Source organism: Arvicanthis niloticus, chromosome 26 (genome assembly GCF_011762505.2).
Source record: "Arvicanthis niloticus isolate mArvNil1 chromosome 26, mArvNil1.pat.X, whole genome shotgun sequence".
NCBI lineage: Eukaryota > Metazoa > Chordata > Mammalia > Rodentia > Muridae > Arvicanthis > Arvicanthis niloticus.
The window spans coordinates 20,088,090-20,101,023 of NC_133434.1; the positions used below are offsets into that span (position 1 = coordinate 20,088,090).

At 40.8% G+C, this 12,934-nt stretch overlaps 1 protein-coding gene across 1 annotated transcript in view; it reads left to right on the forward strand.

Annotated features, from left to right (window-relative positions):
- Positions 1–12,934, forward strand: part of Arhgap20 (Rho GTPase activating protein 20) — a 74,126-nt gene that overhangs the window by 42,379 nt on the left and 18,813 nt on the right. The window contains exons 4-9 of the mRNA XM_076925183.1: positions 222–371; positions 3,705–3,746; positions 4,633–4,717; positions 5,664–5,741; positions 8,080–8,146; positions 10,415–10,603. Coding sequence (XP_076781298.1) covers positions 222–371; positions 3,705–3,746; positions 4,633–4,717; positions 5,664–5,741; positions 8,080–8,146; positions 10,415–10,603 — 611 coding nt within the window. The remainder of the gene's footprint in view (positions 1–221; positions 372–3,704; positions 3,747–4,632; positions 4,718–5,663; positions 5,742–8,079; positions 8,147–10,414; positions 10,604–12,934) is intronic.

Below are 12,934 nucleotides of genomic sequence, written 5' to 3' on the forward strand. Positions count from 1 at the left end.
GCCACTGATGCAGGCATGAGAACTAAGCCTGCCCAAATGTCTCAAGGGCCTGGATAACATTCTGGTACAGTCTGGTGACTCAGGAACTGGAGACAGGAACAATAAGACTTTCTTCACCCACAATGCGTGGAAGCTGCCCTCTCAGGACAAACACAGAACCTCCTGTAAGACTCAAGAAACAAAATAACAACAGCACCTGTTTTTGGTTTCTGTCTCACTAGATATAACAACAATTTTAAGATAAAGAATAAAATAAAGCTAACCGACATGTGGACAGCAAGCTGTGTGGACGAAGTGGGAGAAGGCAACACGAACACTCTGAAGTCCTTTGTCCTGGGCTGGCCCACAGTGAACTTCGTGGCCACTTTCAGGTAAGAGCTGCAGCTTGTCCTAAGTTTGCCAGGGTCAGCTACTGTTAACAATGTCTAGGCCAAAGAGATGAAGTTTTGCCAGCTTCATGCCTAGTGCTTAAGGAAAATATTCAGCTGTGATTATGCATTGAGCAATTCTTCCTTTGCCCATACAAACCTTCCAATGGCTGACTGTTCCTCTGAAGACTATTTGATTAGAATATGTAAAAATTAGTGATAAATACTGGGGATTAGAAGGGCAGTTTACCTTGGGCTAGCCGGTGGTTTTAAAGAAAGTTTTATGGAAACAATTGACAGGAAATTAATTTATGAGATTGTGGAAGAAGAACCGGTGATCCAGGAAGCCTTCATTCTTAATGTCTAGAAGTTTGAAATATTGAGACTGATCAAGTTGATCAGCCTTTTCAAACCAAAAAAAAAAAGCACCTTTACTGTCAATAAACTAGCATAGTTAAGTTTAAATATGGGGTCATTTTGAATAATGTTAGAATAACTTGTTTACTCTCAATTAAAAAAACAGTAGCTTTTTGTTACACAGATAATGTGTCAAAGTACTCTCTCTGTATGCTAGGTTCTGATTTGCTATCTATAGAGATATGGTAATCAGAAGCATATTTATTGTTTTCAAGTGTGTGAATTAGTTTCGTAAGACTCATTCTGAGGCTGGTGTGTGTTTAGAAAATGTATGAATACAGAGTATGTCTTTTAGCCTGACATGGTTATTTGACGGCCTGGCTCAGTGACCAACTCCAGTACCGATTTTCACTTTAAAGATTTTAGTGTTCATCACATGGCACAGGAAGCACCAATCTACTCCAGGCAACATTTTGAAGCTAGACTGCTAAACCTCTGCAAACTGTTTTCTGTAAATCAGGAGCAGGCACGTCAGGCCGTGCCATGCCATGCCCTCTTGTGCACTGAGGACCTGATGCAGGACCTGTTCAGAAGAAGCACATTGTTTCATTTGCTGTATTTCTTCCTTTCTGTGGCAGCTCTCTGTAGATAATGTCCATTCCCAATGTTTAATCTGCTTGGTAAAAGGAAGAAGTAACTTCACACATGGGGGTGACTATGTGTTACCAAGAATCTCCACGCTTTTTAAGAAGGATGAAATGTGCGATCATTTTGCTTGGGAGAGAACCGTGGTTCTTTAACCACTTGATGAAGGTTAATATCCCCAGTAATGTCATGTAAATGCCTCAATTTCCTTTGAAAAAAGCAATTCACTTCTATAATATTTATTTATATCCCCCCCAAACCATAACTCTAATCATAAACGTCTGTCAAATGCTAGAAAAGCCCATTGACTTCCCAGCCTCTACTTCTCAAATATGCCAAAGGAAAACAGACTAAGAAATTACTATAGACCTTCCCTGAGGAGACACAGTCCCCAAAGGCCATGCGTGGCCCTGAGTTGGCTTCTAGAACAGAAAAAAATTTTTTTTCAAAAGAATTGATGAAATCTGAAAAAACAGAAGTCAAGATTTTGGTTGTTAGTGACTGGCAGTCTTGTGACTGTGGTAACAGCAGTACAGAAGATGAAGTGGCTGGCAAATTCCAGGAGTTTACTATTCTCTGTATAACTTTTTGGGAAACAAGATTTTTCCAAGTTAAGTATCTTTCACAAAATTAAAATTATTGAGAAGGTCTGCCTGTAGTATAAAAAAAATGCAATCTTAACAGACTGGCTGTCCTGTAGATAACTGCTTAAAAATCCAGAGCAAAACACAAACAGCAACGACTTGGGGGTTCTGGAGATCCCGTGAGCATTGGAGACTAGGAAGAGGCAATAACTCATGAAAGAAGGCCCAGCAGGTCCCAGCGCTCGGGTGGGTTCCTGTTGTTTTAAGGCTCTTGCTTGTCCTGCTGTGGTACAAGGGGACTTTTGATTTTATAATATGGGTGCTAGAACTTTTTTTCTAAATCAAGATTTTATGTCACCAAATCTAGCAATTTCTTGGGGTGGGGGTATACAAAGGACGGGACTGGAGAGACGGCTCAGTGGTTAGGAATACTTGCTGCTCCTTTAGAGGATCCCAGTTCAGCCTCAAACACCCACATCAGACGGCTCACAACTACTTCTAACTCTACTTCCAGACGACCCGGTGCCAATGCCTCTTCCAGCCCCTGTGGTCTCCCACATACATGTGCCGTATAGCCACACAAGCATGCACACATAAAGTTTTTAAATGAAAAACTGTAAGAAAGATGACGAGGAAGAACTATGAAGATTTTATGTTCCAGTAATGCATAAATATACTTTCTGATTACCAACCTGGAAGTTGTGTGAAGACAGCACCAAGGTTACAACAAATTATAAACATGCAGTAAACATTTTCTGGAACAAGAAATGTGTTTTTCAACTTCTTTTTATTTTTATTTTTTTGTTTGTTTGTTTTTTGTTTTCAAGACAGGGTTTCTTTGTGTAGCCCTGGCTGTCCTGGAACTCACTCTACAGACCAGGCTGGCCTTGAACTCCAAAATCTGCCTGCCTCTGCCTCCCAGATTAAAGGCGTGTGCCACCACTGACCAGCTCCAACTTCTATATAGAGACTAGAAATATTATTTTTTATTATTTTTATTATTTTTTATTATTTTTAAAGTTTATGATGGACAGGATTATATACGAAGAAATCAGATGAATTTTAACTTTAAACATCAAATTAGAAACAATATTTAATTATACATATATCCATATTAATCAAAATGTTTTAGCAATTAAAATAAGTTTGCTTCAAACCAATCTACTAAATTACTGTTTTGCCTTGTGTGTATGAGATGAAAAAAGAAAATGTTTCCTTTCCTGACAATAGACTGGTTTCTGGGCCAAGGCATGTCTTTCCATCTGCCAAAACTCGCTTTGATCTCAGTATTAAGCATACTTTGTGTTTTCAATGAATGGCAATTTAAGCTGAAAAACAGAACTTGGAGAGAATAATTAACCCAGTTTTTCAGGTATAAAAACTGCAGTTTTCAGACAAGTGGCTTGCCCATGATGCTCACTTGCATGTAATTATTTAATTTCCAAATCAGTTATTTGTTCCACTAAGGACCTCCTTTCCCTGTGACCTAATACGACTGGTGAATGAGCAGTAACACATTAAAAAGAATGTGCCTTGGATCCACCTAAGTGGGTTTAATAAAGTGACTCTGGACTGTGTGATCATTCCAAGGGCCTGCAGCATCTTTTAAGCAGTGATATGAAGCTCTCAACATATATGCACAACTACATTTATAGCAGCAGGCTTTGGTATAGTCCCCTGAATAGCAGGCTTTAAAATGTTGATATTAATATTTTATATGGCTTTTTCCTCTTCTGTTTTCTGACTGCAGTTCTCCAGAACAAAAGGACAAATGGCTCTCCCTCCTTCAGAGGTATTTTTCAATTCACATATTTTTAATCTTATTAGCCTGTGGTTAAACCAAACATGTTACTGCAAAATGTGTCCCAGGGGTGCCCCCTCTTCTCTATTTGTCTGCTAAAAATAACCTACTGTTCAGATTGTATACCGGCTAGAACACAGTGTAAATAACATTCTCTCACTACAAGCACTTCTTTCTAGGAAGAACACTGGGGTCTGATTAGATCTCATTAGATAGAAAGAAATCACCAGTGTCTCTCTGATGTCTCCAAGCTCTGGGCTAGTTATTTCTTCATAGAGCATTTCAAGACCCCATGATTGCAAGGTTTTATTCAGAACACCTCAAAAATGTTTATTATCCCTACCATTGACTATACCAAATAAAATGCTCAACATAGGTTTACCACTTACAAGCAGAGTTCTTCCCTCTTCTCTTTTCTCTCCTCTTCCCACCCCATGGATAATCAAGATTTACACCATGCTGAGCAGCTAAATGGGAGTGAGTTCATTATACAGTGTAGTATGTGGTCCGGCACTCACCAACAAGGTGAAGGGCCCGTTCACAGGAGACAGGAAGGCTGTGAGCAAACCGTTAATCATAGGAACCTTCACCTGGCCCCACCTCCAACATCAGTTAACATGGATAGCCCATTTGGTCCGTGCCTAATGTCCTGGGAAAATTTTTCTTCCCTTTCATATAATCTGATTGTGCTGAGTCTTACCTGTATCAAAAAGAAAGAAAGAAAGAAAGAAAGAAAGAAAGAAAGAAAGAAAGAAAGAAAAAAATGAGAAAAGAGAACATGTTGACAGTGTTATCAAAATAGGTTGATTTTTTTTTAATGAGTTATTAGTGAATCCCATTTGACTCTGTGTTGTTTTGGGTTGTTGCATTTGACTAGATACATTGCTCTAGAAAAGGAGAAAGACTACCCGAAGAGCATCCCCCTCAAAATCTTCGCCAAAGACATTGGGAATTGTGCCTATGTAAGTGTTTCTAAGCCAGAAAACTAAATCCCAGGTCCCTGCTTAAGACAGAAAACATTGTGGATGAAAAAGGAGACTGGCAGGCTGACAGACAGACTGTGTGTCCTACAGAAGGCAGGCATTTAGAGGTAACCATGGTGGAGGTGTGCATCTATATGGATCTTTAAATGCATGAAAACCAAATGCTTCAGAGAATGTAGTGAAGGAAATTCATACTAACTGCAATGTTTCACATGTAGCCCTGGATAGAACATTGCTGGTCAGAAATCTCTTCTCAGGGCATGAATATTTGTCTGGATCCTTTCTGGAACAGCTGCAGATGCTTGTAGTAAAGCCATAGGGGGGAATTTGCCATTTGTAGTAATCAACTCTTCCCAACTTGTCAGGTCTTCAATTGGGTGGTTTTGAAAATGTTTTCATTCTTTGAGTTCTTATGAATGAAATCCCTGAGATCAAGGAACAGATCTGGAAGAGATGACATGATCTAGGAATCACTGTGTTTCTATGGTAAACATTAAGCCGTTGGCCTCAGTTATGGATTCTTTGGCTGAAATTATAGCCCAAGAGCTGAGCTTGTTATCAACCATGAACAAGATGGGAATGTGTCTTCTTATGATGCTGTGGGCTGTAGACTCCACAGCAGCTCTCGGTGACAGTCACTGTATGAGTGCAAATGTAGTTCATGAGAGTTCTGTTTTAGTTTTTTTTTGGTTTTTGTTTTTGTTATTTTTTAAGACAGTTAAATATTCTGACCAACTCCTAAGAGCCAAATCTCACTGCTTGAAGAAGATACTCAAAATTTTGGGCTAAGAAACTAGCTATCTGTTTCCTTGAGTAAAACAGAAGAAACTAAGACAAAACAGTCGAAAAGCTACTGTATTTCTGCTTGCTTACAAATGGTGAACTCTTCATTTACGACTACGTTTTTCTATTTCTCTCCCTGCAGTTTAAAACTATAACAGTAATGAACTCAGACACAGCGAGTGAAGTTATCAACATGTCACTACAAATGTTAGGGCTAACTGTAAGTTACCTCACTCTCTTGTCTTCTTTTTGAAACAGGTCCTGCTGTGTAACGCAGGTTGGCCTAGAACCTTGAATGTGATTTCTTTGCCTCTGCCACCTAGATACTCCTTAAACTTTGATTTCAAAATAATACCTGGTAATTTAGATATAAGTATAGTCCCTTCCATTACAACACAACCAATAACAAAGTTACCTTTGCCCCCACCTCCAAATGTAGAAAGCAGGAGAGCTTTTATGTTAGGCAGGACATACCGGTACTGTTCTATTTTAACACCTCTGTGACCCAAAAAACATAATGGATAAAGTAGAACTTTAGAGGAATAATATGCATTTTTAATATGTTCTATATACATACACAAAAAGTCTGGGGAAAGTTGCAGGAGAGAGTTGTAACTTCTGCCACTCCCTCTTCCTGTTCATCACCTCCTTGACCTTCTGATGCCGTTTTTATTCTAAGACTCAATCTCGGGATGATTACCAGTTCTCAAGGCTTTGCTTTGTCATATACTTTTGCATGAATATCGACTGACTTCAAGTCCTGAAGAAGACTGCTGGTTCCTCCTAAGAATTAGTAAATAAAAACACAGCTTTGAATTAGCCATGGATTTGAACCAAGCCTTACTGTGCTCGCCATGTCGGTCTGTCTGGCTTTTAACCTGACCCTTTGTTTTCTGGGATGAGTCTGTGAAATGTTGTTGATGGAAATGATTGGAATATTGAGACTGAGGTCAGAGAGAAGAGAACTGGACAGCTTCTCCCTTGGCCTCCCTGCTGGCACCCACAAAGAGGTCTTCTATTAACTAGGATACTTTAGAAGAATGGAAACTAAGAAAAACATTTGTGAGGTTATTTTTAAACAGATTACAATATGAGCCATCAAGATGGCTCGGCTATACAGGTGCAGGCTGCCGAGCCTGTTGACCCAAGTTCCATCCCCGGGACCCACTTGGTACAAAGAGAGAACTGAACCCTGAAAGTTTTCCTCTGACCTCCACATGTATTCTGTCATGCTGCTGTAGTGTGTGTGTGTCCTTACACATGTGCTTGCACATACACAGAGATAATAAATGTGATGAATATTTAACACTAGGCTGAGGTGTACCAGATGTCACACTATTACTGTGTGTATTAAGATTTGCTCTTAGCCAGTGCTGCTAAGCCTGCTTAATGGCTCCGGGCAACCAAAATCTGGGATAAAATAATCTGATTAGTAAAAGTTAGTAATATGATTGAAATATAACTAAATTTTTTATACAGTGAGTAAAGTTGCTTTTTCTGCATTGATTTCTAACCTGCACAAACATAATGCATAGTTTTAGGATAGGAAGGGAGATGAACTGCTTCATGATGCATTTTCTTAGGCTTCCTTGAAATCCGATCTGCTCAAATTCAAAAGAAAAATAGAAGTTGAGACTATTTAATGATAACCATGCTAAGAGATATTTGACAGTGTTATCTAAAATGTGTTTTTATTAGATTGTTCCTCTCTGTCTAAAGGACAAAGTAGGGACCAAGTGATCATGTGGATGCTCAGTGGCCAGGCACAATCTGTACGACATGTACAGTAGCCAGGATCCTGACTTTTAATTGCAAGTTAAAGCCAGGACAGTGAAATGCTTCTAACAGACTCGAATATTTCTATTCTGGCTGCATATAAAAATTCTGCCTTGTCTCTTCTGGAGGATTCAGCAAAGTCCACATAAATGGTATTTCATTCAAGTGGGATTTATAGTTTTGTTAGATTATAATTCTACTAATGAATAATTTTATTGTTTTCCATGACTGGGCCTATTCTATAGGAGAATTCTTAACCCTTATGTCCCCGGGACTGGATGGAGTTGTTCAAACTGAAGTCAATTCAACCAGCTATCCATTTCCAGAAAGCCTCTTGGTCATTTTGCTCAGATCCCACTGAGCTAGCTAATAGCCAGCCTCTGAGACTTGTCTTGCAGGGGCACATTGGATACTACGTCCAGTGTTCTCTGAGAAGACCAGAGAATCTCAGAGGTTAGGATCAGCCATTTAGAACCAGGAAGTATATTCTTCCTTTGTCAAAAGGCTTTCTTAGACTTTCACACTTTGTGGGCCACTGATAAGAAGGGTCTGATCCCGTTGAAGTTTTCGTATCCTGAGTCAGCTCAGGGACTGTGGGAATGAGAGGACCAACAATGATGGATATCTGTTTCTGAATAGAATATGGCTGTAGGAATAAGTACTATTATCCCCCAAACCAGAGGCACCCATGAATCTAAATTGTGTAAAATGCCCAAACTTTCTCCTCACTCAGGTACCTAACATGAAAGATTTGTTTTGATTTTTAATCCTTTTATCTCAAGGGCTCTGAGAGAGATTACCAACTGTGGGTAAATTCTGGAAAAGAAGCGGCACCGTACCCACTCATTGGTGAGTGTCTGGCAAAGTCTAAGATAACATCGTGTTGCTTTGGCTCTCTAGTCTTAACCCTAAATGTTACTGTATCAAGTGTTCACTATGAAGTAGACAATGGGATCTTTTCTCTCGGGCTGCTAATGATTCCAGCTGGAAAGTACACGTTCTCCTCTTGGCTTCTTTACTTTACAAGCAGATCTTGTCAAGCCTTTTATTGGGGGAATCTTCTTCATGAGAGAGCAGTGTGCGTTATCATTCTTGTTACATGCACATGTCTGGTTTTCAGCATCTTGAGTTGCCTGTTGTCTTTCCTACCCACTGCCCTAATGCCAAGGCTGCCTTTATACACAGAGTACTGTGTATGGGACAGTGGGGAACTGTCACCCACCCCTGACATGTAACATCTGCTCTCTCCCAGAATTCCCTTAGCATCACAAAGGAGGTGACATTAACACATTTTGACTCCGGAGAGTCTTCACTGGCTGGCTTACCAACTAGTATATTCCCCTTTTCTGTTTCTCTAGGACAAATTTCCATTTGTTTTTAGGATTTTTTTTTTTCTTTTTTGCCCATGAGACAATGTCCAGGCTGGCCTGAAATTGAAATCACCATTGTTCTAAGGAATTAATGAGAAGTAAATTTTAACTTACCTTATTTCAACTATTTATTTGAAAATATTTACTGGTTAGTAATTCCACTCTATAAGTAACAGAAATAGGGCAATTAAAATAAATTCTGGTATCTGTTTCAGATCCCCAAATGATAAGCATAGCAAGAGTTGGTTAGCAGTTTTTGAGCACCACCTGCCAGTCGGGTACCGTGCAGCAGCAAGTGTCCGTGCGTCATTTCGTGCAGTCCTTTTCCAGTCAGGTCACTCTGGGTACATGAGTATTTCAAGTGATCTTAGTAACTGAAGCCAAACTTTTCTAGAAAAGGTTTGTATATTCTGCTATTCCATGCTGAGGGCAAAACCACTTTCCTCAGACAGGCTTGGTTTTAAGTGTCATTTATGTAAAAGTGAATAAGCAATAAGAAGATATCGTTTAAAAATGACAAATAATTTCAGTAAGTTAGAACTAAGATAGTCACCCTTAGGTACGGAGACACTTTCAACTTGACTGAAGACCACAACTCTAAACTGTGCAATTAAAAACCTCTGATTTACAAAGCAGTGTGGATTAGCTGGCCATTGTTTAGGGGTTACTTTTGAATTATGCTGTTACAGGGCCCTTCTTGCCTTAATCTTTAGGAGTTTCTGTAATGTGTAAATATCAATAACACATTTGCTTTGTGTGCCTGTGTCAAGTGCAAAGGAAGAGTTTGCTGAGTTACATTCAGGGAGTATAGGTAAAATATACTCTTTGCTTAAAGAATCTGCAGCATGGCAGGATAGAAGGACTGTACCACACCGATGATTTACCTGGAGTACTAGCCAACAAAAACTAGGTTAAGGTCAGATGTCCAGGCTTTAGTTGGTCAATTTGTTGTTACATCTGAACCTGTATTCTGAGCCCACTACACTTTTCTTTAGATTGTTTCCTATGAGTACCAATCTCAGAGAGAAGCAAATCAGACAAACCAGTCCCAGGGGTGCTGAACAACCAATTCTGCAACCAACAATAAGTAAATGTTTTTTGCACAGATGTGCTAGATAACAGGGTGAATCTTTGGGAAATCTGGGGGATGTGAGGGTGAGACATGAGCTCTGTAGCCTAGGTCCTAGCTCACTTTCATGACTGGCACCCAGGCTGACCTCAAACTCACAGCGCTACTTCTGTCTCAGCTTCTCAAGTGTTGAGGTTTCAGACATGAGCCACCACTCCCATGTACTGAGTGTATGTTCAAGAAGGCAAACTTCTGTTGAAGAAGGCTCTATGGGGTGCAAGGGCTCACCAATCAGTTGCTAGGCTATAGTAACTTTTACCAAACAGGCCTCTTTGTCCTTATTTTTAGGCACTCTTAAATATTCTTGATGCAAACCTAGAAAAGGTCAATTATGCAACCCACAAACCGATGTCTACAGTCATTCTAAAGATTCTTTTGAAGATTGTTTCCCTCTTCTTACCCTTCATCTGCTGTGAGACAACCCCTCTGATTTGGTAGAGCCACCTGCAATATGCAGAGGCCCCAGTTGCAGACTGGGTACATGGATCTTTCAGTGAACAAAAGGATTCTTTATCACAGGTGCCCCAGGTGTAAATCACAGTGTGCCCCAGTTTGCAGCACTGGCTGGTGGTGCTCACTCAGCCTGAAGTCTGAATGTGGATTTTCTTCTCGTTGTAGGACATGAGTATCCTTATGGAATTAAAATGAGCCATCTCCGAGACACTGCCCTTCTGACGCAGGGATCGAAAGACTCCGCCAGCCCATCCCAGCTCCAAGAGCCTTTCCTCATGGAGCAGCTACCCCGAGAGATGCAGTGCCAGTTCATCCTGAAACCTTCCCGCCTGGCAACAGCCCAGCAACTGAGTGGTAAGTTGCTTCCACTCCTTCATAGAACCCTCTCTTAAAACAAAAGCTTGCATTCCTGAACTCTAGTTTAATACAAAGGCAAAAGACCCAACTTCCACCTGGATGAACTTGCAAATATGAATTTTCAAAAGGAAAAAAACGGAATTTTGGAAGATGGTTCTGTAAACTAGCAGCAGGCATGACTGACTGACACTCAGAACAAGGGGCAATAATCTGTCCCTTCTTCCCTCGACAGCCTTCCTCCATTAACCTTATGCCCACTGCAGAGTCGAAGGCTCGGCCGATGCTGCAGGTGCTTCAGTGCCCTCTTTGTACTGTAATACACTCCACTGTGTGTTCCCCTCAGTGATCACGTTGTAAAAGGGAGCCTGTCCACAGTGGATGTCAGAAGACTGTGATGCTCTGAGCACGAGGGATCCTGGTCCTGATAACTCTGTGAAGACTAATACGATTTCTGCCGAGGTCTCCCCTTAGCCTACTAATCTGCCATGAATTCCCTGTGAACATAGCTGCTTCACTGCTACCCCTCAGTAAAGGCTGTATTGTGGCAGCTGTGATGTTCAACAGAAGAGCATTTCAATTTGCCCTGACCCAAGCTTGCACTAAAGAGCTCAGTCTGAAGCAAGACTGTGTAAAGAAACAGGAGAAAATTGATACCAAAAAGTCTAAGGGTGACAGGAAATTGATACTGTACTTCTATGTCTGCCTTGGTCAGCTGATCCAGAGAATAGTGACATTGCCTTTTTCAGACAAATAAACTCCAGGAGTAAGATTTAAGAGAGGGTATGGACCTTGAGAGATCAGAGGCCACCCACCCTCCCTCCCTCCACAGGACAGATTATTGGCATCAGCTGGGTGCAGATGAAGTTCTGTGCTGCAGTTACCATAGCATTCGTGAAAAGTGTGACTTCATTTTCCCCATGTCTAACCGTGTTGCTGAATGACCCTGCTTTAAGAAAAAAGTGTGTTCAGTTATCCAAACTTAGAGGGACGTAATAACGAGTACTATTATATAAAAATGTTTTCCTGCTTTAAGTGTTTAACAAACTCAGTTTTCATTCCATCGCATTCTGATGTTTTATTGGGGTAAAGTGTGTAGCTGGTCTGTTGTTGCAACAGCTTTTGCTTCTTATGTTTGTCCCATCTGTAAGCCCATATTCCTGCTCTCACCTTCCAATTCTACTCCATATTCCTCCTTTCCCTCACCTACCAAGTCTACCACTTTCTCACCACATCTCCCGCTTGTGTTTGCCAGCTTCTGTATCCATACATGTCCCGAACCTTACAGTTGTCACAGTCTCTCTTGCAGATGACTTGAGCTGTCTTTCCTTCCCACTCACTTCACTGCATGCCCAGGACAGTCCCATCTCCAGACGACTGCTGAGCACTTTGAAGAAACCGTACAACAGAATGGCAGCTTGGCATCATCTCTAATGACCAACCCCAAATAGGCACTCAGACTGGCTGGGCCATCTGAATCAGCTGCCTTATACCCACCTCCACACACAAGTCAACCCTGCCATTGCCTGATGACCTGGCCCTAGATGTTACACCTCACTGCAGTCAGCAGACACCAGCTGTGCAAATGTACTTAAATTTGTACCAACCCTCATTTTCCCTCCTATAACAGTAAACTGAGTTTGGGAGTCCAAGACTACTTGGGCACATCTTTGGGTCACTTTGAGGTGCTGCTTTGGAGAAATCCTTTATTTTATCCTCTAAAATGAGAAGGCCAGATGCTGGTCTCTATTCTAGCACCCGGAACAGTACTTAGAGAAGCAAAGTAAAGTATTCAGTAAGTATTTCCTGGATGAATGGACTGGCTAAGGGGCCTGTTAGTAGATGAATGAAAAATTCCCATAAGAATTTAGCTGAGCCAAGGGGAATGATATCCTGAGTCTTCTACTTTTAAACTCATGGTTTTCAAGTTCCTTTTCCTTTCATCACACTAATTACTTGGGGTTTAGCCCACTGTCTGTTAACTTGCATTCTCCTGTTTTCTATTAGAAATGAAGATGGCACTTGCATCTTTGATGCTCAGGGTAAATGGGGGCGGAAGAGAATAGTTAAAAGGCCCTGCCCCCAGTCACATGACTCTCCTCCCAGCAGCCATGAGCAAGTGCAGACAGCACCTACTCACTTAGCCTTGTAGTTTCCCAGTATTTGGTATATAGGTTTTTGTGAAGAATGCTGTTTTGGAAATCGCTGGCTTTTTCTGGAAGGGCCCGATAGTACAATATATTGGTCATACAAAGTATTGCCAATAAAATTCTGAACATTTTTATCTGTAGGTAGTTCATTTGATATACATGGTAAGAAAATTATTTAGAT